General features: G+C 36.2%; 1 protein-coding gene across 1 annotated transcript; it reads left to right on the top strand.

Moving 5' to 3' along the window:
• The first annotated feature begins 874 nt into the window (after positions 1-874).
• VWA3A (von Willebrand factor A domain containing 3A) lies at positions 875-26,982 on the top strand. The gene is made up of 32 exons (XM_065733029.1): positions 875-946; positions 1,563-1,687; positions 1,766-1,840; positions 2,251-2,305; positions 2,951-3,049; positions 4,025-4,131; positions 4,395-4,520; positions 4,895-5,003; positions 6,191-6,256; positions 6,714-6,839; positions 8,288-8,426; positions 8,506-8,609; positions 8,906-8,986; positions 11,346-11,440; positions 12,710-12,829; positions 13,718-13,792; positions 14,508-14,652; positions 15,589-15,787; positions 16,199-16,269; positions 17,230-17,388; positions 18,173-18,263; positions 19,107-19,217; positions 19,708-19,805; positions 19,930-20,082; positions 20,738-20,846; positions 21,430-21,574; positions 21,919-22,063; positions 23,087-23,238; positions 23,877-24,003; positions 24,569-24,666; positions 26,004-26,073; positions 26,888-26,982. Exons 1-31 carry the CDS (start codon positions 881-883, stop codon positions 26,020-26,022), a joined length of 3,390 nt encoding a protein of 1,129 aa, XP_065589101.1. The 5' UTR covers positions 875-880; the 3' UTR covers positions 26,023-26,073; positions 26,888-26,982.

The raw sequence follows: 26,982 nt of genomic DNA, 5'->3' as shown, positions 1-26,982 counted from the left end.
CTTCTGTAGGTGGATAGCTAATTCCTTGTTGAAACTTCTTTCTATTGCTGCGCAGTCATCATTTATAAGTTTCCAACAAATGTATTGTTTTCTGGAGCACTGAATATTCTTGAGGTTTTAAGCGTTTTGCTGTAACTGTCTTTTTTTTTTTTTTAAGGCAGAGTTTATTCATTTTTGGATAAGTGCATCAGGAAAATAGCACAGGTGTTGGACAGCAGTAAGTTCTTGGAAAGACTGGGTAAGCATTAGGAAAACCTGCTGGGCCTTCATGAGTAGACAGGGAGTCAGCAATGGTAGCTCATGTCACTATGTGATGTGTTCAAATGACAAAATATAAAACATAGACTCGTAGAATAGTTTGAAAGATTGAAAAGCCCACTAAAATCATCTAGTCCAACCCATCCCCACCATACCACTAAACCATGTCCCTCAATGCCACATCTCTGCAGTTTTTGAACACCTCCAGTAGCAGTGACTCACCACTCTTAAAGAGAGGTTGATTTCCTTAATATCTAACCTCAGCCTCCCGTGGTGCAACTTAAGGCTGTTCCCTCTTATCCTGTCACTGTTACCTTGGAGCAGAGGCCAGCCCCCCACCTCACTGCAACCATCTTGTAGGGAGTGGTAGAGAGACTTAAAATCTCCCCTGAGCCTCCAGAATGAAGCCATCCCAGTTCCCTCAGCTGCTCCAGATGCTTCATAGCTCTGTTACCCTTCTCTGGACATGCTCCAGGACCTAACATTTCCCACATTAAGAACTTAAAAAAAGGCTTTGTGACAATACAGGAATGTTATTGGTAATGAAGTAATCCCATAAAACTTATTGTCTTATAGGGTGACTGCCAAAAGCAGTGCACATCCACTGCAGCAGGATTTGACTATGTCTGATCTAGAACCAGATAATGAATTGCTGGTAACGTGTGCTCATGAGACACAGGATCTGCTGGTAGGCGAGTTTTCCTGCTAAATGGAACAACTAGAGAAGTAACACATACCCACTCTAAATACGCAATGTGGAATAAATAAGCTGAAAAACAGTTGATCTGTTTCCTTGGGTATATTTGCATATGCATACAAATAATGTGAACGATAAAATCTCTAAAGTTATAAAGCTTGTTTTTCTTCCTTTTTGGTAAATGATGAGTGTTTATATCTGTTTATAACCTTATATCTGCTACTGAACTATTTCTTGTCTTCCTTCCCATGTCCCCCAAACTGAGCTCTTCCTCTCCTTCCTTTAGCTCACAGTCCAAAGTATTCTGAAACCTTTTAATTTTGTATCCCAAATTCAAGGTAATACATTACCTGTGTCCTTCAGAACTGTGCTGACTCAGTCTTGTTTGTAATGTAGAGTTTTCCAAGTCTTTTTTCTTACAGTACAGTTCATATAAATAAGGAAGTAAACATGTTTCAACTGCAGGGCATTTTCACTGTCCCTTGTCTTAAACTTACTGGTTGTCAGATGCAGCTGTCTGCCAGTACCTAAAATTACTTTGCTCTTCAACATGTACAACCCTTATATTTTCTGTACTGTATTTACTTTTTTCTTAATTGATCTATAGACAATACAAATGAAGGAAATACAGTCTAAAAAGGTGCAAACCACAGAAGAATGGCTAAGAAACTACAGTTTAGAATCCTTGCAATTAACATTAGAGCATCTGATGAATGAAGGCAATGTTATTTTGTAAGTATAATATTGCACTTGCTTTAATTAGTCCTGATTCATGTGCATCTCTGATATTAATTGCACAAAGTGTTCCAGGGATTCAAGAAGTGGTGCTGAAGAGATAGAATTGGCAGAAAAGGCTGTTACCAATTTTGAGGTCAGAGTTTCTGGGTAAGTTTTGATCTTGTTCATGGTTTTGATGCATAATTGATTGTGTTTAGATAGTTATAAACGCACCTCCTGTCAATAAGGTCTGTGTGATGAAGTCACTTTTGCCTGGTCTTCTTTTGCTTCATGCATACACATGGCCAATATCTCTCTCTTTCCTTTTACTTGAATAAGCCAGCAACTAATGAGAAAACATTTCAGTGATCTGGTTTTTTAGCCAGCTCCATCTCTAGTCAGTTAAACAGGGAAAAAGTATTTGAATGGCTAGCCCTGTAACTGCTAGTTATATGAGAACACTGAAAGCAGTACTTTAAAAAAGTCTTTTGATATAGAGAAGGCAAATTGTTGGACATTACATTGGTACAGAATGTAGAAGAATGCCTTATCTAAAGCTGTGTTATGCCTTTTGTCAGGGTGATTGAACTTTATCAGCAGCGTATTCAGTGGCTGTTGAAGGACAGCAGAAAGGTAATTTGAACTTTTTAGTAAATTTTTAGAAGAGAATTTTAAAGAATAAGTTAACCTTTGAATACTAGTGAAAAGAGGCATTCAGAAAAGAGAAAAATGATTTTTCTTGCTCTTCCGTTGGTATCTGAGGTTTATGCTTTCTAGATGTCATCTTTTTATTTCTCTTAGCAATTTTAATAGGCACCTCCCAGCAGACAGTGCCAAACTTAACTTTTGGCTGGAACTCAGTTGCCACGCACCCTCTGCCACAGCTTTCAGTCAGTGTTGTGCCTAGCAGTGCCCATGGCCAGCCATGGGAAAGGGACATAACTGTCTCAGATGGGACAGGGAAACAAGAAGTATCCCAAAATCTGTCTCCTTGATTTATCCTGAAGGAGATGCTATGCCCAAAGTTATTTCTTATCGTCCCAAATGATTAATAGGTAGTCCTGGAAGGGAAGCAGTGTGACTCACTGATGAGGAGAAACAAGGAGACAGTAGTACTCCTTTGTTTTCCTGTGTGTCACTGTCTCACCTTTACGCATGAAAGCTTAAAGGCAAAAATAAATTTGTGACATCTGAATTTAACATGCTGTTGTATAGAATGTACAGAAATATTTTTAAACTTTACATAAGCTTAATATTTACAGTGACTTCTTTCTTAAGGTGTTCGGCCTTGTAAAAGGAACCAGAGTTGGACTTGTGGTTGATGTATCTGGTCTGCATGATAGACGTAGTCTAGAGGGTTTTCAGAAAGATCTTTTGGTAAGTAGTAATAGAACAGACTTCAGCTATTGAACATGCTTATCAACATTCAGAGCTAAGGGGAGGAAAAATCTTGAATTCATAATGTGCAATAAAGAAAAATATTTCTATTGTAGAAAACTATTTTTAAATGACTTTGAAATGATAATCTTTGTCTAGATCCAAATAAACTTCAGTAACCTACCCTAAAAATAACAGCAAGTTTCTCAGTGATTGTACCAGCATTCTCTTTGATTCTAAACTTGTCTAACAGAAATGGTTTAGGAGCTAGAACCAAGCTATATATAGAGCTTTGTATATCAAGTACAGTTTTCTTCGATCTTTGTATTTTATTGCAACAAGTTTCACATCAAAACCTTGGTCAGTTAATTACTTCTCAAAGTCCCCCCAAATTTGTCTTTTATAAAAATACAGAGTACAATCAAAATCCTATAGTAAGGAATATATCATGTGGCTCTTCTTCTCCCTGATTTTCAGTCTTTATCTATACAAATTAATTTCCTGTGTTTAGTCATTGTTTCAAATGGATTTGCATTATTCAGATTTCTCATTTGTGCCATAACAACTAAAAAGAAAACTCAGATTTCACTCAGTCTGTTTGGCTTAGCCCTAATGCCTTACCTGTTGTTTGGCCCTATCCATGAAGATATATTAAAATTTTTAAGTAATTACTTGGTTAGTGAATATACCCTTCGTAGAACAGTATGTTCTGTTTCGTATACACATCAGCAGAAGAGAAGGAGAATACTGCCTGTCTCTGTTATCAAACTGACAGCATTACCATAAGTTTGCAGGTATTGTCTCAGTACTCCTTAGCAAATACCTGTGTGACTTGTTTTGGAAGCATTTCTCTGCGGTAGATGAAAACATTGCTGTTAACTATTTTTAGCAAATTTCTGGCTTTGTTCTTTTATACAGTAACTGTGCTTGTAGCAGCATGGATAGTAATGCACTAACAGACTTTTTATTTATTAGTTCTTAATAGATGAGCAGCTATGTTATAAGAAGCAATTGTACTGCCTCTCATTCGGTACAGAAATTTCACCTCTGTGGGAGAGTCCAAAAAACATTGATGTTCACGTGTAAGTAAGTTAGTTTCTCTGAAAAGGTATTTCAGACCAGGTCTCCGTTTAATTAGAGCAATCTGGATATAATTAGTGTTCTTCATCTGGTGCCTGCAGTAAATAGTTATAGAGAAAAAGAAGAGTTAAGTGTGGCCAGTGATTTCATGGTGATTGTTTATGAGTAAAATGACTTAGCAGCCCCTGTACTTTGTAGTAATCTTCATGGTCTATTTGATTCAGCACCTGCACATTGTGTGCACATGTTCCTTTCTTTTCCCTAGACTGAGAGAAGCAAGACAGTGGGTACAGCAGCTGGCACCAGCAGGAGGCTGCAATTTGCTGAAAGCCTTAAAGCATGTCCTTACAATAAAGGAGCTGAATTCTCTGGTAATCATAATACAAAGCTGGTAAGTCCATTACCTGTTCTAACAACCAGCTTTAACTTGGATACAGAATTGGTACAAGAATCTGCACTTGTTACAAAAATAGTAGGGAGCAACTTAGAACTCATTTCGTCCATAAGTCGTGAACCAAAACAGAATTGCAGTGTTTTTATCATTTCTGAACAGAACCAAACCCCAGAAGTAGTAACTCAGTAATTATTGAAAGAGACAAAATTATGCTAAATTATTGGATTTAATTCTCATGATTTGTTATTTCTTTCTCATTTAATGTTTTCTGTCCTCTTCAATATGGCCTTTTTTTTCCCTCCATTTGGTTACTGTCTTTGCTAAGATATTTTTCTTTCTCTTCTCCATATTTGCTTACTTACTGAAATCAGCCCTGATCAGTCTTTGGAAATACTGGCAGACTATGCACAGCAGTGTGTGCTAGGGAGAAAACTTCTGGTTCATGCTGTTACATATGATTGTGACAGTCCTGCTGCTATTGTAAGTAACTGTCAATACTCATTTCCTTAATTCTCCTGTCATTTATTTCTTATTCAGCTGCAATGTCTTCTGTCATATACTTGTGAATATGCTTGATAATCTGTTAAAATCTAGAGCTGTATTTTCTTCAGAGGAGTTTTGCGCACATGAAATAACAACTTGTTCGGAGCATCTGCTTCTTCATTTTAATTCATATGAAAGCTAGAGGTGGCAACCAGATGTATTTGCACAGTCTCTCACTGGTGCTGTTTTGGCAGCTCAGGAACAGTGATTATTTCCAGTTAACCGTCCCATGATCTCTTCCACAAGTAGAAACAGAATTGGCAGACTTCAGGTATACAGTATTGAAGTGAGAGCAAGTGGGCATGGAGAGTGGTCACAGGAAAAAGACAGGGACTTGGGAGTGAGGTTGGAGGGGCACACGAGTCTCTGGGATAGGAGTAATTATGTAGGGAATTGCTTCAGCACCAGACCTAGCAGCCCTGCTCAAATTGCCGTGTTGATCAAGAGCAGTGTTTTGGGTGTGACAGCCAGAAGAATGAGGATAGAAGAAGAATAAGCAGTGACTTTCATTTAGCTTCTGCACAGAAGCTTGGTTTCAGGTGTTGTTTGCTGGTTTAAACTTATCATTGATACATATAGTTACTTAGATGTCAGAGAGGACATGGTTGAAATCTGTTCTGAAGAGATGATAGGATGTGATAAGAATATTGCAGTTATGGGAAAAAGCATTGCAGTGGCAGCTTGCAGGAGAGAAGGAAATGGGAGAGGTGAAAAAGCAGCATATGTTTTAAAAAGGAAATGTAGGCAGAGGAAAGAAAGACAAATATGTACTTGCAGATTTCAGTGATACACCTTCGACTAGTGCAAGTCAGCCTTCAGAGGAAGTAGCTGGTATTTTAAATATAATAATATAATATAACAATAAAAAAACCTGTGAATGCACACAGTGAATGAAGTTCTCCCTAATTAGTTATTTTGTAAATGACTTTACTGAGATTTTGAATGTGTTCTTGAAACAGGAGTGGCAAGAAAGCAGTGAAAATATCTTACAATTTTTTTGTCTTTCTCTACATGTACCTGAAAGATTCTTAGTCTGTAGTGAAGAATTAAATACTAACAACCCATGTTAACAACAGAGATTACAAAACCTAAGTAATTATTGATATTCCTATTTAAATCTGTAGACAACAGTAAAAAACCTTGCAGAAGTTGTCAGTGGCCGTTATCATTGCTACTCTTCAGAGGGAGAGGTAGGTGACAGCTGGAGAGGCAAGTGACTTTTCTCTCCTGTTTTTGTTGGTTCTTCACTTTTAGAAGACAAACTGCTTATCGTATGAGTAGAAGTTTGTAGCAATGCGTGGTGCTGAATGTCTTGGTCACAGAACTTCTGAGAACATGGCAAATTGATTTGTGTTTATTGTTTCTGCAGCTGAAAATATTTTCCTAAAAAGTGCAGTAAGTTTTGCAAATATTCCTCAGTGACTCAAAGCTGATGATTAGGATGAAAGTAGTGATGATGTTTTAAAATAGTAAAAAACAATGTATTTTTAATAAACTTCTATATGTTGTTTCTTAGCTACATTTAAACTCTATTCCACCACACCAGGCAGTTCTGTATTGATGCACACACATTAGATAATAAAGTGCTTGGCTGAAGTTTGAATAGCAGTTAACTTATTTATTTTCCCTTTGTTTTTATATGTACAGAATTCTGATAGTAGTGATGTTAATCTGCTACTTCAGGAATCCCAGAAGGCTAAGGACCTACTCAAGAGTATCAAGCAGACTTTTCAGAGACATGTTGATGGCTCACTTATTAGTGGAATAGCAGATGTAAGTATATATATACATGTGTTTCCAAATGTACTTTGAATTATCAGAGGTAGAAGTCCTTGTGTTCACAGTATGAAAATATATACATATATGACTATTCAAGTACTTTGATAAGTAAAGTCTGAATATAATAAATTGACCATCTGTTGTAAGAGCAAATGAAGGCCAAAACCAGCAAAGGAGACGTTCTGCTAGACATTGTCCGAAATATCTTTTCTCCTGGAAAATAAATTCTAAGTGCTCTTGATGAAATTTGGATGAGAAAGAAAATGAATCTTCTGTTCATTTTTTCCTCTTTCTGTGGAGTTTTTGGGGAAAAAACTTTCTGACTTTTTGGGGAAAAAGTTTCTAGTTCTACTTTGGTCTGATTAGAGACGTTATTTATTCATATTGTTCTTTCACCCTCTGCAGATAGTCAGAAATGGAACTGTCTATCTTTTGCTGTACTATCATCTTTGTACTTCCCTGGAGCCTGGAAGCTTTGAAATTTGCTGAGCTTGCCTGTAATTGGCAATCCTTCATGCTGAAAATTTGTCAGTGCTGTTTTACAAATCTGTGGCTGGAGGAACTTTTGTATTAACAAAAAAAGTCTGTTCTCTGTCACAACTATTGTAGGCAGTTGTGTGAAGTGGACAGGATTGCTTTTAAAGTGAGAGTGAAATTTTCCATCAGGTGTCTGTGCATATCTGGTTATCTGACCTGAGACATTCCAGACTAGTGGTAAACTGGTCATCTCTAAATAGTATTTCTAGATTTTTCTCATCCTCTCTGTTGTGTTTATACAGTAGTAATACATACTATTTTTTTCTCTCTTCCAACCTCATGAATTTTAAGAACTGTACAGACTATGTAGGAAGCAGAAGTCACCCTGAAAAAAATTGACTGTCCTGTATACCTAAATAAATGTCATTTCAGAAATATGTTAGTCAGATCTTCTGTATGGAAAAGTGTCTCTGCAGATTTCCATTCATTCATGAAAGATAGGTCTCTTACCCATTTTTATTCTAGAAGAGTTCTAATCGTCCCATAGGACTTTGTTGACTTGTTTCCATTGTTGTGAATGAATGGAGAATGCATTTTGTTTTGACTCCAGGATCAGTGCAGGTAGGAAATGGAGAAGTCAAGATTTGTTCTGTGTATAACGCTGATCATTTTCCTACATTTTTTAGTGATATAACTGGCTGTTTTCACATATACAGCTATGATATTTTCGTTTTCCCTGTGGATTTTTGTATTGTGGCTAACAGAGTGAAGTTAGTGGAACACTATCCCTTAAGATCTATTGCTAGGAGGACCAGTGGTAGCTATTTTTGAAGTATTTTGATTATTGCAATCTCAGCACTCTGAACATCAGTAAAACTAAAATTCTATGGTGGATGTTAAGATTGAGTGTGAAGGAATGGTAATATGCAAAACTTTGCAAGAAGTTTTCTTAAAATCCATTTTAGGTTTCCACAGAAGTTGCAAATGCAGCAATTCCTTGCTTCCTACCAAAGCCTCCAAAGCATGAAGGACCATTAATCATTCAAACACAACACTTCCTGACCAGAACTTCAACAGACTGGTTAAAGACAAATGGATTGAAAGGTAGCACAGAGGGAAAAGCACAACACATATGAAACAGGAAAAGATAGAGAATATGTTTTATTTAATTTCTTTGTTATAGCTAAGAAGTTAAACCTTTATCAAGTTTTGGCTCCCAATGCTTTCTCTCCTGTGGAAGAATTTGTACCTATTCTTCAAAAAACAGTATCATCAACTCTACATGAGGCAAGTGATGGGGACCGGTTCCTTTTGTCTTGTTGGGTTTTTTGTTTAGTTGGTTTGGTTTAGTTTGGTTTGTGGTTTTTTTTTATTCGTTTGTATTTCTTTCCACTGCTACTTTCTCTAATTAAAATTGGTGCTTTATAAGATAATGACATTCTGTGGGCCTTGACTGAAATTTGAGCTGTGTATTCAGATCAGAAATTTATATTATTCTTAAGAATAATTCAGGAAGGAATTCCATGCTATTTTAACTCACATAGGCTTCTGTAAGCACATAACTGTGTTATTTATCCTTCTAGAAAGCTATGGTGCAGTTTGAATGGCATGATGGAACTATGAAAAATATCCATGTTGACATACCAATATTATACCAGTATCAGGTGGGTTTCCTGTAGCGTCGTGACCTTATCAGGACTGATTACCATCCAATTTTTCCATGTTAATTTTCCTGTTATGTAAGTACTTCAGAGGTTCACATGCAGACAGTTATCTGTGCAAGTGCAGAGATGTGGTCAGACTTTTAACCTAGATGGATGGTAGGGAGGAAGAAAGCTAAGTGGGGGCAGGAGTCCACGAGAGCTGCTCATAATTACAGCAAGGTGCATTTTGTGTCCTCTGTAATGGTGTATTCACATTATTTTAACTATACAACATGTATGTATGACTCTTGACTTCAACATAGAAAGGACAGAATGAAATAGAGTACTCTACTCTTGCTTGATATAACAGAACTATCCCATTTCATCTTAGCTTAAACATTAAAGAAAATGTATTTTATCTCTTGAAAGACAAGCAAGTCTTGTGATAATGAATGGCTGATTGTTACTAGGTAGGAAAAGAAGGACTCACAACATGCAGAGAGCACTTTAGGAAGTAGTGCAGCAGCAGACTTGGTTGACTTCTGCATATTAGAAAAGATGATGTGCAATACGAAAGGTTATATGTAAAGGCATTTATAGCAGTAAACTGGAGCCTGCTCTTGCCATAGAAGCCTTTTTATTGTGAGTCCTTCACCCTTTCCATGTGGGAAGCAGCTAATAGTTTCCATCGTAAAATGATGAGATCCAAATCTGTTATACTCTGTATGATTGCCAAATGTGAATACTTGGATGGCTGCTTCAGAGGTGGATCACTCTAAAATGGTCTTTGATCAAGAGCAGCATTTTACCCTTTACAGTATTCCTCTAGCACATTTATCAAGCATGTGGACAATTTATCTTGGCTGTCATTTCAGTTAGTTGAATACTGAGCTGTGCTTGTCTCTGCAGAGTCTTGGTCTCTATTAGTAAAAACTGTTTTGTCTGTTTGATGTATACACCTTTTACTGGTGTGCTGCTTGTGAGGAGAATGTAGACAGTGTGTGACAGTGCCACTGCAGCGGGTACTGCCTAATTCTTGGGAAACAATGACACCAGAACCTGAGTTCTAAATTCTTCTAGTGACAGCTTGTATGGAGTTTTTTTTTCTTTCTTCTTCCGAAGTGGATGTGCTAGGAGGAAGAGCTACAATCTTCAGACATTGCTAGGCTTGTGTGGGCAGTGAATGCTGCAGCTTTGGTTCTGCAGTGTAATGTGAACAGTGAAATACAGTGGAGGGATTTTGAGTCCTGGGAAAAACAGGATTGTGCAACATGATTTGATGAGCAGAGGCTCACAGTACTTTCAGATCTAAAATTTCACATCTTACAGTATGGACAAGACAAGGACTGTCCTCAATCTGGGGCAAAACATTGCAATCACAAAGCAGAAGCTTATAAGCTTTGTTATGCTATTAAGTTAGCAGGAAATTAGTGGTAAACGACTTTTATCAAAGACTGTAAGAAGGTTGAGCACACCCTGTTGTGTAGGCTTGGAAAGCTGGATAGGGTTCAGCCAATAAAGCTGATTTGTTTGATGATACTAGTTGCCACATTTAGTTTGACAAATCTGAGCAATACTTTTGCCTTCCAGTCTGCAACTGTGTGTTAAAACAACGTTTCTCAACGGTCTTTAAGGCCTTGAGGGATCACAGTGATTTCCATAGCAAGCAATGCAGTGTTTGCCATGTAAGATTGAAGGGGTCAATGAAGACAATTTAACAAGACAGTAGAAAAGCATCCAGCTATATACTGTCCCATCCTAGAGACAGAAAAATGGTGATAAATAAGAAAGATGCAAAATAGGTCAGATAGTTTCCTTTTGGGTAACATGTACAGCACAATCTAAATTGCAGCAGCACTGGTAGTATACCTTATAGGTTTTTTTTTTTTTAATGCCATGCTCCTTTTCTACCTAGATTTGTCTTCATGCATGTAATGCATACATATGCTTGCAAAGGTCATATTCTCTAGTGTTTGGACAAATTGCTTTAATGTCTTCAAATCAATATGGTGCTAAAAATGATATGGTTGAAAATATTTTGAGTTTTTATTTTAATTATTATATTTTATTACAAATGTTGCCTAAAAGAAGTGCGTTGCTTTATTTCTTTCTTTTCTGGCCACTGTTTTGAATCATGTTAGCAGAGGAAAGATGAAGAGGATATTTTAGACCCTCTGGGTTTTGTCATTTTATGTTTATCTCATGGATTGTATTCCACTATCTTTACTAACAATAAAATGGTACTGTTAAAATGAATGATAATCATTACTATTTGTCATCATGTTGTTGTTGACTTATTTCTGGATTAAGTTTTTTGCCAATAAAATATTTACTTGAAAAATGTTATTTTTAACTTAAATTTTCTATATTTTGTCTGCAGAAACTCCTTGCTAAAATGGTAAGAATCTATGAGAAACGAATTAACTGGCTGTCTGTTGCCAGCAGAAGAATTTGGGGAAGTGTTTGTGAGCAGAGGTATTGTATTCTGGCAGTCCTGCTTTTGTGTATTGGTGATGATTCTAATTTGTCAACCCCTGCTTCATGTGTAAATGAGCACTAAGGAATACAGGGCACAAAACAGTCAAATGTAGAGATAACAGTTGCAGATAGGACCAGTGCAAACAATCCACTTCTGACAACAGACAGTGATGTTCATTTATTTACTAATCTGGTAAATCTACAGTAATTGTCAATGTACAAAAAACTGCATGAACTTATTTCATGCACTCCATGAAATAAGACAAAACTCTTAAAGTTGAGTCATCTAACAAGTAAGCCTTTAGGGAGTGGTCCGTATTAAATCACAAATAAACCTGGTGTTTCTGTCCAAATGTAGTGTTTATGTCAACTCTCCTAACCCATTGTATTAGTATTGATTCCCAGAGTATTTCTGTACAGCCTCTTACGGTTCTTATCAGAAAGGTAAGTTTCAAACTAGTTTCAAGTTTCTGCCTCCAATTGAAGAGCACTGTGGTGCCAGATGACAAATGTATATGATATTGAGTTCTTCAGTAATAATGGTAATTATAATGTTTATTAACAATGTGTCTGAGTCTTTAGCAGAGGTCTCCCACCCAACTTCAGTTGCATAATTGCTGTTATTGTCTTGCTTACAAACCTTGAATATGTTTCAGAGAAGAAGGTAGATTAGGCCACTGTTACTAGGGAACACTTTGTTCATTCATTGAGGACTGAATCGGTTCCTGTGGCCACTGTACTGTGTTGGGAACGCCTGTCCCACTGACTGTCCATAACATCTGTGATACTTTTCATAAGCACTGCTCCCAAGATACCCCCGGCCATTAACAGTGACTGTCCTGCACTGTCTTTGCTTTAGCTTCATATGAGACCATACTGGAGATGATTATTAATACCTTTTTCTTTTTCCAACTAGTTAACATCTTTTCCAGATAACATCAGTCAGTCGATGTCTGAGCAGCCAGTCTGTTTGTCAGTGACTTGCTGGGAGACAATTTACCATTTATCTTTGGAGTGATACTGTGTAACTTCCTGGAATGATGATTGGAGAAAGGACAGTGAACTATCCAACAACTCCTCTTGTTAATTTCTGTTAATGTATTTTAAGAATCTCACTTCAGATTCTGCAGATTATTATTTTTATATAGATTGTGTTTATACATTTTTATACATAGCTAGATGTTTTCTTTGGTGAGCTAAAGCACAGTGAAGATGATAATATGAAATTAAGTTTTTTTTTTTACAAATAACATGTTTCTTGTATAGGGTGGTTATACTTGTTGATATATCAATGACAAACTCTACGTGCATCATCCATATTCAGCAAGCTTTGCGACTTTTACTTGAGGAACAAATGTCAGATAAGGATTATTTCAATATTATAGCGTAAGCAGCTACTTCACATCATATAAAATAAATGTAACTTTGCAATGAAAGAAGCATGTTGATAGACTGTAGTTACCAATGGGGAAATTTTAGAATTTTAATTGTATTTCTCATTTCATGCTGAAGTAATTGCAAGAGTAGCACTGATAAAACTTCTTGCTAAATCTATGGATTAGATGCATAGAAACTAAATTGATAATTAAAATAATTGTTTTGTTTTGGACTGACTGAAACTGGTTGAATCCAATTCTTTTCTTGTATTGTTCATAACAGTATGAGTTCACATGGCAGAAACTTTACTAGAAGAAGGTTTTGGAGGTGTGTCAGCATTACTGAGAATGTAGTTTAAATTTTACAGTAACTCCATTACTTCTTTAATACTTCTTTAATTCTGTACTCACACTGATAGTCAGAAGTGTGTGACACAGCAGCTGGGCTGATATCTGACTGACAGGTAAAAAAGAGAGACAGCAAGCTATGGAGTTCAAAAATTGATGGGAGAACAGAACCCTTACCTCATGAGATGTATGCAGGCAGCATCTCAGTGTTACTGGTTTGGGGAGTATGTTGTTTGTTTATTGCTGTTGTGTTTCAATTGCAATCCTGCCCAGCTTCTGCTGAGCTTTTACCAGCTCGCTTAGTATCCTGTTCAAGAAAGAAATGGAATCTGGCTCACTGCTTTGAAAATATGACTACCCCTGAGTGATGGAAAAAAGTGAAGAAGTAGATGGTTTTTAAACCAGGAAGTAATTAGGAAATATATAACAATTTCACCTGTGTAACAACACAAGTCAGGTTTTTTTTTTTTTTTTCAGATAATTCTGTTAGTCCTTTTGTTTGTTTTAAAGCACAATGTGAGAATTAATTGCTGTTATCTTTCTCTAAAAGATTTGGGAGCCACATTGTGCCTTGGCAGCTGGAACTGGTTCCTTCCCAACCAGAGAACTTAGAGAAAGCTTGGAGGTAGGATCAAACTCCTTTCCCATACTTAGGAATTAAACGAGCATAAATACTGTAAAACACATGCAACAAAGAGATAAAATGAATCAGCATTTTGAACAGTTTAGACCATTCACAAATTTATAATATTACAAAAAACACTTTGCCATGAACTATTCTGTAGTGATTGTTATTGATGGTTTGTAGTGAAAACCATCATAAAGTTCAGTATGTCCTCGTGTCTCTGTATTTCTTATGTATATAGAATATGTATGTACACAAATATAGAAGTTTTTAAGAAATGCACAGGTCACAGAAAGAATTTAAAATGCTTCAAATTCAGCTGAGATTTGGAAGCTAAACTGTTTTTCTTAGTATACACTGAAACTAAATCTCACGTTCCTCTTTGTGGAGTTATATCCTCAGTAGTTTATTATTCCTCTGTGGTTTTCTTTTATTCCTGTCAGTCCTGCTATTACAGTTTTTTCCATGTAAAAATAAGAGGAAATTCTTTCATCTCTGTGCTCTGAAACTTACCTTAAAAAGTAGTTTGCTATAGTGGAAATACAGAAACTAGAACAAATGTTTTGAATCCTTGTATAATCTGTTTTTGATGGCTGTTGTTGTCAAAAAACTACAGATCTCAGAGCAGCTTTACTTAAGATTCAAAGTTCTCTTACTGCTTTAAGCAGAAACAAAAGCTTTTCTTGATTCATTCTCTGAAATATGAACTTCTCAGGTGGGTACTGAGCTTGCAGTGCAGTGGGAGTAGGAATTTCATGAGTGCTCTCAGAAGAGCTGTGGAAGTAGACTTCAAAGAAAAAGATAAACAGAAATCACAAGGACTTTACCTGCTGACTACTGGAATACCTGATCAGGACACAGTGAGTATCTTTACAGGTTTTACAGTTCTTCTGTAAATTCCCACCAGAATTAATCTCTGTTTTTTCTCTATTATCCTTTTAGCAGTTGTTCATAGCTTGTTGGCAGAATACTTCTCCATTACATATCTATAACTGTACAGATGTAAAAATCTCAGACTTTTGTTTCTGCAGTCACAGTTGGAGGTTGTAACTATTAATAGTATGTGAGTCAGGAAATTCCAGTAGTTTTTTAAATATCCTCTCACTCCACTGGCCATCATTTCACTACATATTTCTGAATGTGAAGAAACCCACTCAGATTCCTCATTTCCTATGGGAACAAAGCCACAGATAATTGTGTAGTGAAACTTCATAGTACACTATATAGAAACAGCATCTATTTTTAATAACAGTGATGCACTGCTTGGGTCTATTTTTGTAGTGCATGCGCTTTGTGTGTGGCCAGTTCCATTGCCTAGAATTTCTGGACATGAGATAATCCAATTGGAGTAACTGTGCATTTATGATATGTCTGTCTTGTCTGTGTCTAAACTAGAAATCCTGCACAAATGTAAGAAATCATTAAGAACCTATGTAGAAAACAGAAAAAAGAAAGATGCATACAAAACTCAAAATAAATGATTTTCATCCCTACTTCTTTGCAGCAGCACATGGCTAGCTGGAAGTCCATGACCCTGTGTTTTTGATTCTCATGTCTACCTCCAGCTCACTTCTTGGCTGTGGCAGTGTAGTCGGTGTTGCCACTAGTAATAACACAGGCAGTAGCTTTGGAGTTTATGCATTAGTTGAGAAGGCATTCAGCTATTAAGGTTATAGTCCTATGCTGAATTATGCAGGTTGAGAGTGCTTGCTCATCAATTCAAGAAATCTGGAGCAGTTGGAAGCTCATTTCTGGTACAGAGAAACTTCTGATCTTGATTTATTTTTGTCTTGTAGCACACAATCAGTGCCTACATGGCCGAGGTTTGCAGAGGTTTTGATTTGCAGCTTCATGTCTGTCTGTTCAGCGTAATGGAGGATGCTGACTCCAGTGGGATTATTCCAGCCCGCTACGCTACCCCAGCAGAAACTGCCACTGCTTTTAAAGAAATAGTACAGGCTGCCAATGGTAGATTTCACTGGTTTGGAGAAGCAGGTATGTGAAAAGGAAAGTCAGCGCTTAGTTCTTTATCATTAATTAAATAATACGTAGTATTGCATTTTTTACCTCAAATTAAGTTTAGTTTTTAGGATACAATGTTATATTAGCACTGAGATATAAATAGAAGTCTTAGTTTGATAAAGGCTTTTGGCTGCCTTAAAGAATATTATAATGCATATGAGTTTTTCTATACATATAATGCTTTGAGTTTTTCTAATAAAATTCACTACTTCCTGCTAGATATCTTAAAGATGCACAGTTAAAGTTTATTTATTAGTGTAGTAGGCAAAGGCTGCCTAACAAATGGGAAACAAAAGGCTTTTTGAGTTTTTCTGTTGATATTTGACATGCTCTACACTTTTTTGCACACTTAAAAATAGTGATTAGCATATATTTGATTATCAGGTATTTTTGAAAGTGATGATATTGCTGTTATTGCATCTGAAATGGAAAAAGCAAAGAACTACTCCCAAAAGGTATGAATTATAATATCTTTTTAAATTATGCTTTTCTTCAGAAAAAAATTGAACAGTGTTTGTTCAGCTGGCAGTGCAGAAGACTGAACAACATGAAATTCCTAGTAAGACAGGGAGGAACACTCTAGAATGTGAGAATAGCCAGAGTCAGTAAACATGGACCAGAAGGCTGTGATACAATAGCACTGCAGTGATTGCTTTTAGAGTCCATGATTTCCTGTTAAGTATAAGGAGTTCACAGTCAAAGTGATTCTCCTGTTTGCTGCCAATTCTATGATAATTTCTTCCCAAGTAGAATGAATTGTTCATATACTCCTTTAAATAATAGCATAGGAATAGTTTATAATTGCACAGTATGTTTTTCTAGTTTAAGAAGAATGGTTTCCTGAAGCAAAGTAGGGGTGTAGAACTAGACAATCTCTCCATATTATATGCATTTAGCTTTTTTCCCAAGATATCTAATAAATTTGCTGTGGCAGTGTCCAGCCTGGCTGTATGAAAGCTGTTTCTTTCAAAAGTGTGAATAGAAAGATACATGCAGTGAGATACCTGGCCAGAGATGGGAGCAACTTGTTACATACAAGTCTGAGATAAAAGGTTTTGCTGGTAGTGATGTATTTTGTTTGATTTGTTTTGCAAAGAAAAGCTGGTGAATACTCATTAGGATCTTATGGTTTTTTATAGTACTGTTTAATGATTGCATGTATTAGGTTCATCTTCTGCTCATTTTTTCTGGGTCTTGTGTATATAATGTTGCTTTTTCTTTTAGAATGTTTAATCATAGAATTTACTTCCCATATGTTTTAGAAAATATAACACAAGGAGGTTATGAATTATTAAGTATTACCTGATTATTATCTTTATAATGAATAAAATAAATATTAATTTTATTAAATACAGGATGTCTGTCTTTGAAATGTCATGTTTATGAATTACTAACCAGTATGAACTTCATTTCAGTGTGCATCCTTAGTGGAATCCGTAAAGCGACGTTCAGGAGGTCAGCCTGCGCATCCATTCGTACCAGAAGCAGGCTCAAACATGGCTGTCCCCAAAGAGAAAAGAAAGCCACAGAAGTTGCCATCTCCAAAACCTACAGCTCTGAGTCTGGCTAGAATGGTTTGAAACCCTTCACAGTTCCATTTTAAGATTTTAAGATTAAGTTTTAATTAGTGATCTTAATCAACTATCATATACTGATCTTTGTGAGAGAAGTGCTCAGGCTGAAAATTCGGAGGAGGTAATAACAGTACTGTGATTCTACTCTAAACATAAACATAACAGTGCAACATAAAAAAGTATGTCTTCTTAAATCCTGCTAAGTAATTAAATAGAGCTGTAGTAATTAAATTGTATTATCTAAAATTATCTAAATCAACCCTCCTTTGACCTCAAAAATTCAGTGTTTAATAGATGCAAAGGCAAAGCAGAAACATGCTTTACTAAGTTGTTTTTATTTAGGAAATCCTTCTAGGCAATACTGGATTTTGGATACTACAGTGTTATTTAATTCCTGTTATCTGAGCACTCAGCCTTTACCAGGATGAACTGTACTCAGTAATTCTGAGGAAAATACTGTATTCTGTATAGGGCCATTACCATAATATATTCTCCTTCACATGGCAAAAATGGTCCAAACTCATCTGATTTTAAATATTAGTCTTCAGTTTAATGGCAGCAGAAAAATTGCAAGATAATTAAGACAGAGCAATTGGAGTTAATAACCTAGCAAGAAATTACAAATCAATGTGTCATAATGTCAACCCACTGGCTATTAAGAAGAGCCAGAGTAAAACAGGAATTGGAGAATAATGGAAGATAGTTCCAGTTTTGAATAAGTCACACAATTATGATACAGTATGGTTAAAATACTTTTTATTTTTTTTACTCTCTGTCCTTACAGCATATTAAAGACAAACATGGTGCAGAGAAAAATACCTCTGCAAGAGTACTGGCGTGGCGTCCTACCAGTGCAAAAGCAGGAATTCCACCAGGTCTGTATGGATGAGGGGCTTCTTGTCTTTATTTCGTTTGGGATTTGCTGAAAATAAAATATTGAATTAGAACTGAAAGATTTAAGTTTCAATTTTTAGTAACAGTAGCAGTTTTCTTCTGTAAACAGAGTGATAGGGAACACTGCAGTTTTTGAAATACCTCTAAATAAGCTATAGTTTTATTCTGTGTAGAACAGGAGAGGAAGAATGCTGCCCAGCTGTATAACTGTTCCCATGTCATTTGACTGAACATTCGTCCTCTATCAGAAAATGTAAATATATGTGGTGGAAAGAAGAGCTTCCCTTTGTCACATGCCTAAAAACATAATTAAAATCTCACTTGTCTTGGTTTACATTTTATACTTCTTTTTTCTTCCATTTTCATAATTTTCCTGTTTTGTTCTTTGCATCTTTGCTAACATCTGCAGGGTTTGGTTGTTTTTTTTTGTTTATTTGTTCAACTTTTGCATTGAATGTGGGCCTTTAATACTGATTTATTAGTATCAAATTCTTGGCACTCAGTAATGTTTACAGATCTTGATTCATATTTGCATATGATGTATTGTGTGCAGTGATGTGCAACAAATGCTTTTCCTGTTCTACACCCCTAATCTTTTCAGATTATGTGGTAGGGAATTCTTACTGATGGTAATTTCTAAATTGTAAAGATTATGGTTTGATTTGTCTGTGACTAATTCTATAATATGAATTCCTCTTAATTGGTACCTAAGAAAATTACGTGTAACTGTGGAACTGAAGAACTGGATTGAATGTCAGTTTTATCCTTACCTGAATTAAGTCAACAGTTATGGTGTTGCTGATTGTTGTTTTTTTTCTTTGTAGTGCAAACATTAAAACAATGTCCTCAGGCTGAGAATAGAAGAAAATATAAACCAAGGAAACAGCCAGAGTGTTCTATGTTGGTATTTTATACCGACAAAGGAAGAAATGTGGGTATGTGTTACCAAGATATAATGGGTGAAGCCTTTTTACTGGTAGGCATTATGTTATAAAACTGTTTGGATACTAAGTCACGTGTAATCAGTGAGCTTTAAATAGTGAGCAGAAGTGTCATTTATCAAATAGTGATGGATGCTGGTTTTTTTAATTTGACTTCTGGTAAAGTGCTTTGTGATCTTCTGGGCAAAGATGCTTCGAGGAAAAGTGGTGTCATGCCTTAGATGGCTAGAAGATTTTGTTTGGAATTTTTTGGAGATAATTTTTGTAGAAAATATGAATTATTTTGCATTCTTTTTGTACAAACTTTGAATTATGTCAAATGAAAATTTGTGTGTGAAATGCTCAGGTATTTGTTGTGGTTTGTTTGTTTGTCTGGATTTGTTTTACCAACAGAAATATTTTTATGTGACTCCAAAAGGGCTATGAGGTCATGTGTGAAGGGCTATGAAGAGGTAACCCAAAGTTCCAAAATATTTCTTGCTAGGTGCAGTATACCGAAGCTATCCAAAGACAGTTTGCATTAGAAAGGATGTTCCCTCCATCAGATTGCCAAAACAAGAGGAAATCTGTTCAAGCAAAGAGGTATTTAGAATTCCTAATATGAGTTCACGTGAACATTCTAATTGTGATTCTGTACAGTGTGTTATTACTTGAATAGTGCTAAAATTTACTAATAACCAATTGCTCCATTTGTTTGTCTTACAAGTGGCTGACCAAGTACAGCATTAAAAAGCTTAAACTGGAATTGCCCAGACTGATGTTTGGTCCAGCCTGCACTCACCAAAAGGAGATTGTGGAGTCTCTGCGCAAGGAAGTATCGGCAAAACACTGCGCTGTCTTCCCTAGTGTAGAAATCAATGTAAGCTTTTGGAGATCTGAGGTACCTCCATCACTGAATAGCTCTGTGTTTGCTGAAGACAGTGCATGTTAATCCATGTGTGTGACATGCTAGTCTTATGTTCCCTCCACTGTTTCCTGTTTTTCCTTCTAAATGAATCTGCTAGTAGAAAACTAGAGAAAGTCTTCTATTCAGCGTAAAAAATGTTTAGTATATTTGAAATGTGAACAGTGTGGAATCTTCAGAATGTATGACATTTCCTCTGTTCGTCCAGTATGAATAATAATTTAAAAATCTGTTTTTATGTAAAGCTTTGGGAAATTATATGAGAGGGGAAACTGCAAGAATGTTGGATATTGATTGTTTTGGTTTGTGCAGTGACTAGAAAAACATAGCAAGCTAAGGCTAGAATATTGTTGGTTTATTTTATCTGTGAAAGTGTTGGAAGGAATGTAACAGATGCCTCTGTCCAGACAAGTTATTTAATTTTGTTACTTGAAACAGCAGGCTGAGATAGGAATGAGGTTTTCCTAATTTGGGTAAAGCACTTATTTAGTAGCAATTGAGTCACAGAATTTTTTTATGCTTTTTCATAAAGACAAAAGAAATTCCTAATGCAGATGCTACATACACAGCAGCTGTTGATATTAGATGCTTTTCTATAAACAATTTTCAGGGGGTTGTGAGACATCTGCAGGTTCAGTCTAAAGAACTGGAAATCTACATTGAACAAATGGAGAAGGTGTTGCTGCGCTATCTGCAGAGAATACAGTGGCTTCTGTCAGGTATTGCTGTGCATCTTTCCAATCTTTATAGCATTACCTATCATGTCTGTCCTGTGATTTGTAGCTGCATAATTGTAAAATTTAATTTCTTGATTGCTTTTTGTTTCAAACACTGTACGTTTGAAACTCAGTTTTCATTTTTCTTTCAAAAAATATATCTTGTTTTAGCAATAAGCTTTTGTTTGAGACAAAAAATCAATGAATTGTGAGCTTGGCACACAGTTTGAAATTATTAGAGTGGTAGCAGCTGCCTCTTTTAACATGAATCATGGCTTTCAAAAACTATTTTGATTTACTCATATATATTTTTGTTAGGAAATGGTTACTTTTTTTCTTCTGTATTGCAAAGTTCCATCTGTTTTTAGTGCAAGTTGTAATAACTGGCTAGTAATTAATGCCTGTTAGTACTAGAAATGGCAGAAGACATTTCTATCACTAATCCTTCAGCCTCCTACTTTCCACTCATGTTAGAATTTATTATGTAGAAATGTGTCCAGAATAACTCCTCAAGATGGAAGATTTAAAACCATATGTTTAACATAATAAGTCTGTAATAACTCTTAGTTTTAATGATCTGGTACAGGAAGTCGGAGATTGTTTGGTACCATTTTAGAAGCAAATGTCTGTGTTTTGATTGATACATCTGGTTCCATGGACCCATATTTGCCTCAAATCACAAAGGAACTTACCTCCCTTATCTGGGAGCAGCTGAGAAAAAATGAAGTAAGGTATAATAAACTACTGATAAAGACTGCACTGCTTCTGCACTACTTCTGTCATTAAGGAACAATACAGTACTGATACACAGTACTTTTCCTGTCGTTTTTCCTTTCAACCACCTTGTAATTCTCATCTCTCAGTTGGGCTACATTTGCAATAGGCTGATACTGTTTACCTTTTGGGGCTTGGCATTCCAATGAACATTTAGTTGGCGCAGAATGACTTATGCTTTCTTACCCTTTATTCCAATAATAGGTTATTGGTTTTGTTCATTTGTTTTTGTTTTCTGGCTCAGAAGTGTGACTGATAATACTGATTAGATTTAAATGTTGTGGGCCATCTTTCTCCCAAGGTTTAACCTGATGAGATTTGCAGAACATACAGAGAGCTGGAGGGAGCATCTTGTAGAGGCAACTGATAAAACATGTCACGATGCTGTGCAGTGGGTGTCCAAATTCCATGCTCATGGTAATACCTGTATCCTTACGGCTTTACAGGTTAGTAAATTGTGTAGAGTACTCTGGAGAAGAAAAGGTGTTTTGTGTTGATAAAACATTTCCATCTGACTGATAATATTTTACGAAAACTATTTGGTCACAGTATAAAACAGCTCTTATACTGAAAACACTTAACAGATTTGGAATCAAGTCACAGTTCGTGTCCACAAGGCTCACAACTAAATTGCTCATTCTCAGTTTAGGAAAAATATGAAATGTCAGTAGTTGCATCAGTCTTTGTGTTCAGAGAGTCCTGGAGACAGAGAAGAGCCAGTACTGCTTATGTACAGCTGTGACTATGGTATATTTGGTGTGAGCCAAACAGGGATTTTAAAGAAGCAGTGGTGGTTGGAATCACATGGACAATGAATGTGACTCCTGAACTTCAGTAACAGGGAGAGAAACTTCTCTTATAAAAATTCTTAACATAGAAATTAATTGGTCTAATTTTATTAGATTTATTAGATTTATGATTTAAATCAGTATAGAAACTTTAGTCTAAATTAGTAATTGTTTTTCTAGATACCTTTAAAAAATCTTTATATACATTTTCTGGAACTCTTGGCAGATCAAGTGCAGTAGAATTAAGACACGTCTATATTGTGGATAAGTTTGCTGACCCAATTATCATAGCAAGCTTTTATGACTTAGAAAGGCCAAATCCTAATTAACCTGATTTTGAGATATTAAGTATCTTTTACTCCCTCAAAGTATGCTCAGAACCTTCTGTCAGCAGTTCTACAAAACCAGTTAGGTGGGTCTACTCACTGTTACCTTATTTCAGTAACTCAGTTTTTGGTGGTGTCCTTCTTGTCTGTGTGTTCTCATGCTACAAATTATCTACTTCTTTATTTTCATAAAAGTATACATATATTTGATATAGTTAATTTTAGTGATAAGGAAATGATGAAACTAACTCAATAATGAAGCTGTCTTAAATGATTGGACATTAATGTTTTCATTTTAAAGTATAATTTTTCATATACATTTTCTAATTATTTAAGCTTGTTTTCTGCTTTTTAGAAAGCTCTCAGTTTCCAAGATGTAGAGGCATTGTATATATTGACTGATGGAAAACCAGATACCAGTTGCAATCTGATTTTGAAAGAAATTGAAAGATTGAGAAAGCAACAACATATTAAAATCCACACCATTTCTTTTAGCTATGTAGACAGGTATGTGATGCATAGCAAGAAATTAAAAAAAAAACAACAAAAAAACAATCCTTACAATGATTCTTTGTTGTCAGAATGCTGAATTCTCAGAGCATGCCATATGCTCAGTTCACTGAACAGCAGGATTAAGCAAGGCAGGTGTCCTACAAGTGGGAGTGGGGCTGGCTGATCTGACTCGTAGTTGCCACGTGGCCTGCATCTCCTACATCTAGTTATAGGGCATGTTGGACAATGGCAAGTAATAGTGGCTCAGAGAGGAGAATAAGTGGTGGAGCATACACAAAATGTTCCTTCCTCTTATGGAATCTCCCAATTTTTGGTTTTCTTACCCTTTGTGAAATATTACTGCCTTTCCTTGCCAACCCTTCTGAATTTTTTGGTTTATATTCTTATTTTGGTTCTGTAGGTACAATGAACCTCTTGTTAAAAAATAACCTGTCTTCAGAGGTTATGATAACTAAGCAGTGCATATTCTTCCTTAGCTCTTAAAGTTAGAAATGACACAGAAATTTAAAACCAAGTCCTCCACACTGCTTGTTCTGATATAATATTTTTTGAGGAATTCTCAGAAATTATTTTTCTATTCTTCCTTTCTGATAAATAATTTTCATAAGTTACTTATTATTTATTGTTAACAGGGAAGCTAATGCATTTCTGAAGGAGCTTGCCTCCCAAACAGGAGGGCGCTACCACTGCAGTTTAGGAGATGTGGATGGACAGTTCGCTGCATACCGAATGATGACAGAAGGATTCGATGATGAGGATGTATGTGAAATGGTTTGGTTCTTGTGTGATTTGGTTTTGTTTCTTTCCAGCTTAGTTCTTTATCTGTAGATAAACTGTAATTAAAAAAAGAAAAACTACTAGACGAAGTACAGGACTTCATACTGAAATTGAAAGGAGAAATCTTAATATCTGGCTCGGCCTGTCTGTGAGCTGCCTTGACCTGCTGACCAAACCTTTGAAAGATGAACATAATGCAATACGTATTTTTGAAGGAGAAGCAGAAACATCCTGTATCTGAACACTTTTTTTTTTTTTTAGCCCCGTCATCTTCAGTTACGTTTCTCAGTGTAAAATCCTAGTACAGCATTTAACACATTAATGTTAGAACAGGAGATCTTAATGATTGCCACAGTAGAAAAGTTTGTTAATGAACAGAATCTTATTTAATACAGAGTTGCTCTGGTCTCTGCTTGTAATTCCAAGGCCTCTGCAAGTAGGTAGGGGTAAGGAGGTGTAGAGCTTTGGTTCAGTTCATTAAATGTGTAGAAACTGAAAATAAGAAGTAGATGCAGGTTAAAGAAGATTATTCTAATTCTGTTTTCAGGATCCAGTTTTCCCATACTTTGAAGGAGATGATTTAAAGAAACTTACCGAAGAAGTAGCAAAAGCTAGAGGTTTTTTGAAGCAGGCAAAATCTTTCAGGTGAGTATTGAGAATCTTTCAATAATTTTGATTTCATGAAGTAAAGAGGATAACTGAGTCCCATTGTCTGCTACTTGCAAAAGAATTGCTGCTTTTTTCCTTGTACTACCAAATGTAGGTTTCCTTGAGGATTGGAAAATGGCGTGCAAATGATTTGTCTGCTTTAGATGGATTTAATTTTAAGGTCTTATACTATTAGCTACTGTCATACCACTGTGGTCCCTCCACCGCTCATATCAAAGAGAAATTGCATCAAGTTGTTCTTTACTTGCTGAGTTCTATAATCTACCAAATCATTGTATTTCTCTTTGTATTCATTATGAAAAAGTGAAATGTACTTTAGTCTGACTTCTTATTCTGAAGTGCACATTATTTTTATTTTGAATTACATTGTCACATGGAATAATGTGAGATCTATCCTGAAAAAAATCTCATCTCAACCCATCTGCTTTTCAAGCGTATGGGAACTGTTGAATCACAGCCTGAACCACTGATTGATCACTTGAGGTGAGCACTGAGTCAGCCACCGGGGCACAGGTGAAGGTGATATACCTGTGTGAGTGGAAGGGGTGGAGCCTGGCTCCATCTCTCCCAAACCCCATTTAAGGGCTGACCACCACCAGGGAAGGATCTCTTCTTGGAAATCCCTCCTGTGTGGAGTCAGTGGTGAGCCTCCACCATCGTGAAGGTGAGCCACTCTCTTTTTGTTAGTTGTTTGTATGCCATCTACATAAGCCTACCAAAAATATACCTTCTTCTGCATTATTTTCCTCGAGTGCCGTTCTTTGGGGTTATTTACTGTACGTCAAGTTACCATCCAACTCCCTTTTTTGTTAGAGACTTGTAAAATTTCAACTAACTTTTTCCTGGGAGGATTACCTAAGCCTTCCTTTTCGTTCTTCTTTCATGTCCTGATTTACCACAGGATTTGACCAGAATCTCATCTCTGAATCTCAGTCTTTTTCTGTTTTCCTAGTTTGTATAATGGTGTTAACGCTGTGTGCCATCTGTATCTCAGCCAACTGATCTGGCTCAGGTGGCAGAGTTTCCTGCTGCATTTAGTATCCTTCAGAGCTGGGTTTGGTACCTGCTCAGGACCAAAGGAAGGACAGTAAAGTTGTACTGATCCTTACTTTCTTTCATGGTTACGCTTCCTAACTGCCGATCCAAAAGCAGAAGGTGATGTTTTGTTAGCAATAGTAGACAGAAGTGCTTGTAAAGAGCTTCAGATTTTCTGTCACACAAGGACATGGCTAAGAAGGCTTAAAAAGCTACTCTATATCTTCCTTAAAAGCTACTGTAATTGTATATGTAATATTTTTTTTTCTTTCAAACAGGCTATTACTACAGAAATGAAATAGAAATAGAAACTAAAAGGACAATTCTGTCTTTAAAAACAGTGCTCAGGTAAGTAGTCCCTATAAAGCCTGGATTACACATATCCTTCAACTGAAATGTTTAAGCTAACCAGGCCTCTCAGAGCCAACGTGCTACTTTTTAATTATCAAATTAAAAAATACAGAAAAAGAGAAATTCCTGGGTGTGAAGGTAGCAATGCTTTCTTAAATGAGAAAGGCAAGAGCTGACAAGCATTTATCACAGAGCTATTTGAGGGGAAAGATGAACAAGGAGGCAACCACAAGAGAGAGTTGCACTAGAGAACTCAGGCCTACCAAGTTGTTAATCAAGGACTGGGTGAGGCAAATGTATTTTGAGACTGTGTTTAAAATCCATGTTTCTACAGCTGTAGTTTCTATTTTGGTTTACAAATATTACCCAGTTATTCAAAGAGAAGGAAAAAAATCCAGTCAGACCTGCTGCTTCACAGAAAATACGATCTGAACATAGTCAAATATGGGCAGAATTCAGAGTATAAAGGCTGGCCACTAAGAAGGGATGCTTGGAGAGGAAACAGGATAACCATCCTGTAGCAGCAGGCAAGTTACAGGCATGTAGAGACAGAGGATATTGTTTCACAACCATCTTCTGTCTGTGCACCTTCCAAAGCAGACTACTGATTGTAAAGTATATTAGAAGACATTCCTATTAATGTACTCCAGAAAGTACATGATACTGTAGCACAGCTGAGCACCTAAGTAAAGAAAATTGTGAGTTACTCAGATTATATAGTTCACAGTATCCTTTTTTCAATTGTTTATGAACTTATGTGATTTATATATTTTGATGTATTAAAAACATTATTCATATGCTTGACTTGTAGGATTAAAATTTAGGCCAACAAAGGATGCTGAAGATGTTTGGAGTGGTACCACTAGTCTGCTTTTCTTCACTGCATAATTAAAGCTTCCAGCTTCA

This window comes from Cyrtonyx montezumae, unplaced genomic scaffold, assembly GCF_038088225.1.
Source record: "Cyrtonyx montezumae isolate F1298 unplaced genomic scaffold, pur_monq_1.0 scaffold_16, whole genome shotgun sequence".
Taxonomy (NCBI): Eukaryota; Metazoa; Chordata; class Aves; order Galliformes; family Odontophoridae; genus Cyrtonyx; species Cyrtonyx montezumae.
The sequence above is the reverse complement of the archived record's forward strand: the minus strand, read 5'-3'. Positions and strand labels throughout refer to the sequence as shown.

What these genes read in the sequence shown, in the direction of transcription:
- VWA3A (XM_065733029.1), top strand. Translation starts at nt 881, where the DNA reads ATGTCTGATCTAGAACCAGATAATGAATTGCTGGTAACGTGTGCTCAT. An exon ending in TTTGAGGTCAGAGTTTCTGG is followed by an intron (nt 1,841 to 2,250) that starts GTAAGTTTTGAT and finishes GCCTTTTGTCAG; the next exon opens with GGTGATTGAACTTTATCAGC. An exon ending in GTTTTCAGAAAGATCTTTTG is followed by an intron (nt 3,050 to 4,024) that starts GTAAGTAGTAAT and finishes TTTATTTATTAG; the next exon opens with TTCTTAATAGATGAGCAGCT.